At 42.0% G+C, this 5,258-nt stretch overlaps 1 protein-coding gene across 1 annotated transcript in view; it reads right to left on the bottom strand.

Moving 5' to 3' along the window:
- Window positions 1-941: 941 nt before the first annotated feature.
- Window positions 942-5,258, bottom strand: part of LOC131879445 (uncharacterized) — a gene marked incomplete in the record, with an annotated part of 5,478 nt that continues 1,161 nt past the window's right edge. The window contains 8 exon segments of the mRNA XM_059225774.1: window positions 942-1,087; window positions 1,157-1,249; window positions 1,576-1,683; window positions 1,893-2,050; window positions 2,111-2,209; window positions 3,412-3,535; window positions 3,605-3,659; window positions 3,720-3,823. Of these exon segments, the coding sequence (XP_059081757.1) occupies window positions 1,050-1,087; window positions 1,157-1,249; window positions 1,576-1,683; window positions 1,893-2,050; window positions 2,111-2,209; window positions 3,412-3,535; window positions 3,605-3,659; window positions 3,720-3,823 (779 nt within the window).

The following is a 5,258-nucleotide window of genomic DNA, read 5'->3' as shown; positions in this document are numbered from 1 at the left end:
TTTCCCAGACCTCGCCTTTGGAGAAGGCTTCTATTTTGCCATTGGCAGCCGACAACAAGTGATACTTTGACATGTCAAGGAGCAGGTAAAACGCTAGCCTGGGCCCCAGAATCAAACAAATATTATTGATTGTTTACTGAGCTCGCAATAAATAAAAATCTACCTCCAACGGCCATAAGAGAAAATCATGAAATATAGCATGCACACCATTCTTGGAACGGGGGCTCCATTGAACGAATTGATTGCTTTTAGACCGAACCTGTGGTGAAATTGACGCCAAGTGGCCCGCCGTGGCAAGCAGAGAGGTTTTGACCATGGTTTTGCCGGCCGCAGCTTTAATTGCTCCAACCTTGGTCAAAACAAGTTTATTGCCCAGAAGAGATTAATCTCACACTATAGTTTCATCCAGGATTTAAATGAGATGATAACGCACATCCTGTAGGAGATAATTGATGAACATGCTTTTAAGGAGGAAACACGCACTGTGATCTTCAAAAAAGCCCTACATACCCTCAATGAGTTGGAAAATTAACCAACCACCCAAGGAACCCTCTCAAATTAAACGCCAAGCCTTGTGGTAAAAAGAAACGAAAAAAAAGAAACGTTCTTCAGGGTCAATACACCCTTACACATAAATCGTTCCGGTCGCCACGCGCACTGTTGTTAAACTTGTAATTATAGTCCTCTATCCAGTCTGAATTTGAAAACTTGAAGAACAACCAAGGACATTGAGAAGACAGGCGCTTCCATTTCTTGATTATAACTATTCTTTGTAGATCTATTGTGCTTGTAAACATTATCAAAAAAAACACAGGAACGAACTTATGTGTCACGTTGTACTTGGATCCTTTTGCAACATGATCTTGGATTAAGGCCTTGATTTGCTTGGCCGTTGTTCGATCTAATGCAGAAACAACATGGTGATTATTTTTTGTTCCATATTCAACTTTATTCATTTCTTTTGAGCATGCCATTATTAGATACTTTATAGTAGAACACAATTAGTCGTCATTTATTTGAAGTCTAGGATTTTGTGCTAGGGAATTGATTCATTGGCAAGGCATCTGAATATATTCGAAACATAAACCTAAGAAAGAAACGCAGCCTTTACCAGATGAATAAGCGTTGACTATTAACAATATTTTTCAATACATACCTTTACTGACTTTGGTATTTTTCGTCTCCAAGCCGTTGTTTACGTCGGAAATCTCGTTGGTGAAAATTCTAACTTCAAAAGGCGCTGAACAATCTGAAATTAGGTAAACAATATTTTTTGTGCACACGTGCCATGGTTACCATTGTCAGAATTTGAAGCATTTGGGTGTGGCTTATTGACACCACAAGGATACATCCGATTTTATAAAAATTGATGTCAACACCACAAGATGGGGTTGGCGGGAACATAGAGCAGCTACATTTCTTATTTTATTTAAGGCACGGAAACAAATTTCTGCGTGCTAGTTGGAGTTGTTGAAATCCTAAGCTATGTTGCAAGATAACCATGAGGTCCAATATTTGAGGCAAACCCTGGGCACACCACAAATTGTCAAAGCTTGAATCTAAAATCGAACTGACCACAAATAGGAGCATGGTAAGTCGCTGGGGTAAACACGTTTAACTTGTCACCACAGTATTTTGTATGAATTGTTGTCGGTGGTCCCTGATGACAAGACGCCGCAGATCCTGAAGCAAAAGCAATTCCTGATTATTGAAACTACCACACAAACATCAGACAAGTTATGATGCAGCCAGCTCATAGTTAACAATAGAAGTACAAGGAATGGAAAAGACCGATTGCATTTTGTTCTAAATCTATTGTTAACGGGGATAAGATTGGAAACACTTTATTACATCAGTCACCGCTTGGACTTGAGGGTTTCTCCAGTACTTGCCTTCAATTCCTACAAAATCCCTGGTTCCACAAAGGTTATCAACAAATGACATATTTTCTTCCCCTCTGCCAAGGGTAAATCCAAAAGCGTCATCATCCGGGCATACCGAATATTGTATGCAACAATATCCCAACATTTGGCGAATGCAAATGGAGTAACTGAATTAGAAAAGAAGAGTTGCGTACAAAGGTCGGAGCTCAAAGTCAATCTCTCACTACTTTTGATCATCTAGGTGGCTCTCATCCTTGGCTGCGTAGTTAAATGTCTGAAATCGACCATCTAATTCTGTGTGATATTGCAAGCAACCATCCGGGGGTCTGAAAAGAGACACCAATGATGACTTTCATTTTGAGTCGAAATGAGAAACGAGCATCAGATGTGCAAAGAAAAGCAAATAACATTGAAAACAGCGATTTGAATTAGCAATATTAAAGCTGCAATTTGCCGGATGAGTGGATTAATTGCCTTCATCATATAAGGGTCATTGGACTACAAAACGCATTCAGGGTGTTCAAACAAAATTCAGATGATGAAAACGCAGCCTGAAGGTGCGCTTTTGTACCTGCGAGTATGAAAGAAGAATGATAATTCCTTTTGGAAACAAATCTTTATACAACTTTTTTCGATCTTATTTCTCTTTCCCCATGACCACAACTTCGAGACGGCACTAAATTTGTCATATTTCTTTTACCAACTAATAACAAAGTCTAAATGCTGGGCGCTGAACTTCATATTCACTGATTTTTCTCCACTTCGCAACTGTAACAGGGAAAATATTGTCACTCTCTGTTTTTTTTGTAATTGGGGTGTTGGAGTTAGAGGGGCGAACATCGCCCGGCCAGGGAAGTCAGTCAGCGATATGCAGTGTCGTATTCATATCAGTTTGGCTCTCCATCTGTGGGTGCGGTTAGCGTCTAAGAGTTTCCTTTGAAAAATGTCGGGGAGGAGATTCGAAACCGGGAACCTCTCTTATGTTAAGAAACTGCGCTAACCACTACGCCAGGTCACCTTCTCCATAGATTTCTAAACACTGGAGCTGGATTCTTGGATGATCAGCTTACCCCTCTCGTCTCGCCAGTGAGACGACTGCCACAGTGGTTGNGATTCAATAAATAAATTGGATCAAAATTAATCACCATAATTTTACGCCGTAGAAAACTGCAAAAGATTAATTCAAGTATTTTTCTCAAAATTTGATCAAGCCTTTTGACCACCGTGATGAGACAGGTGAGACGAGAGGAGACAAGGCGACTGTATGCAAGAATCCAGCTTGGATGTCAGACGACCAACCACTCGGTTGGCTAAACAGTACACTGGATGGTCTCTCGGGAATTAATCGTAAACGGGTCTATTGCCAAGTTGTTGGTCGTCTGACATCCAGTGTTTCTCATGTAAAGTCTTTCAACTACATAACAGATTCTGGCACCATTTTTGAACGTGAATGCCTTTCAAAATAATTTGACGGTATGGGAACCTGAAACCCCTATATGTGAACCTTTGGTTGATAAAGAATACTCACGCTGACCTCGATCCGCACTCAATTTGAGAGGCTTTTATCTCGAAAATCCGGATTGATGCCGTACCAGAAAAACTAAAGTCCAGTTGGGTATTCCCAGAACATCCTCGGTCCATATCCACGTAAACTTAATCAAATATAAAAATATTATACGTGAGAATGATCCGGACGTTGCTCTAATCAGCTATTTTCTTACTATGTTGTCCCGAATTCTGGCCGCAAATTTCTGGGATGGGCTCATTTGAGCTTGACTGAAATGACAAGATGCACAAAAATCACCTTGTTTGATCAAAGGTTGGTTTTGCACTCACGGTGACTTTTAGAGAGTCGACGCACATGCCGCCCATGATTTCTTCACTGTCAGCCATGCCCAAAATAGAAAACGTCAAGAAGTCCAATCGCAAATAACAGACATCTGAAACCGACAATTCAAATCCTTAAATCATTCACAAAAGATGCTATTTCTTCATTAGTGGGTCATATGGTGGAAGCATTGAGCCTCATCAAGTTAGAGACGCCGGCCATCACCTTGTTCATTGCTCTTACAGGCAGCGTCTTGTCCGTATCAGATTGTTCCGTCCAAAGTCAGGGGTAAAAGGTCCTGACTTATTGAATTCCCGTTGTGAACGTAAACATGTAGCTCTCTTGACCCAAGCACTAGGTAGAAAGCCTTGATAGCTCTCTGAGATGGAAAACACCTAGTACAGGGGCCTAAATTTCTTGGACCTATTGTCAGATCTCCGGTTTTAACCCTAATCAGGGCATATATCAACAATTCAAGCTTCCTTTATGAGGAACTCAAACAATCATCAATCAACTAAGGATACAAACCGCTAGCTACCTCTACTCCCCATTGGTACAGATCAATCTCTATTGTCTGGCATACACCTGGGCTAATCTTTAAGGGAATTATTCGCAAAATGTGGTCACCGAAACATTAGGTTTGCTCGTTCTGGTCACCTAGCAACAACACCCCATGAGAATTCTTGACGGCTGACAAAGTGAAGAATAGAAGCGTTAGTTCTCGGCCAGACGGACCATTGAGCAGACTGACGTGATATGAAACTCATATATCAACACAGAACCAAATGGACATCAATTCTAAACATTTTGTCCATGTAGTCTTACTAGTCAATAACTATCTTTTAGGTATACCCTCATAAAATTGGAGAACCGTACTTTTCATTGGCAATGAGGATTTAAGACCCGGCGGCCCAATACCAAGACCCCGTCATGTCCCGGCATCAACATCAAATGCCCCTGACCTTCAACCACCTCAACCATTCTGATGGTGAAAGGCACGAGGCCTTTCACTTTTGGGCCCTGCGGTTTGAGGCTTTTGCTGAAGGTAACAACAACCATAAGACACGCCCCGGTGTCCAGGACACTGAGACTAACCGGGAATGCAAGGGACTGCTTAGGTTGGCCCCTGAAAACCCAACCGCCAAGTTGGTAGACAGCCATCTTCCCGACTTCAAGGAGAGAGACGACCCCTACTCTGTGGTCATGGACTTTCTGAAGGACGGCTTTAGGACCAGTCCTCAGACTACCAACCGCTCAACATTCTCCTTGATACACACTAAAAGACAGGCAAGTCCTTTTCCGACTTCCTGGACCAAGTCATGAGCCTGGCATCCCGCAATGGATTTCCGAACCGTGAGGCCAAGGATTTTATCACAAGGCATCAGGCACTCCAGGGGACTATGTCTCACATAATAAGGCGTGCTCATGTAATGGATGGTGCCACAGTCCAGTATTTGAGTGTTTGTCTCCACGTCTCTATTAGCTAGGGCTCTTGCGGGGACGTTGTATTCCTTGTCTCTGTATAAAATTGAGTCTTATGGACCCTC

Source organism: Tigriopus californicus, chromosome 4 (genome assembly GCF_007210705.1).
Source record: "Tigriopus californicus strain San Diego chromosome 4, Tcal_SD_v2.1, whole genome shotgun sequence".
In the NCBI taxonomy this organism is placed as follows: domain Eukaryota; kingdom Metazoa; phylum Arthropoda; class Copepoda; order Harpacticoida; family Harpacticidae; genus Tigriopus; species Tigriopus californicus.
This window is presented reverse-complemented; position numbering and strand designations above follow the sequence as displayed.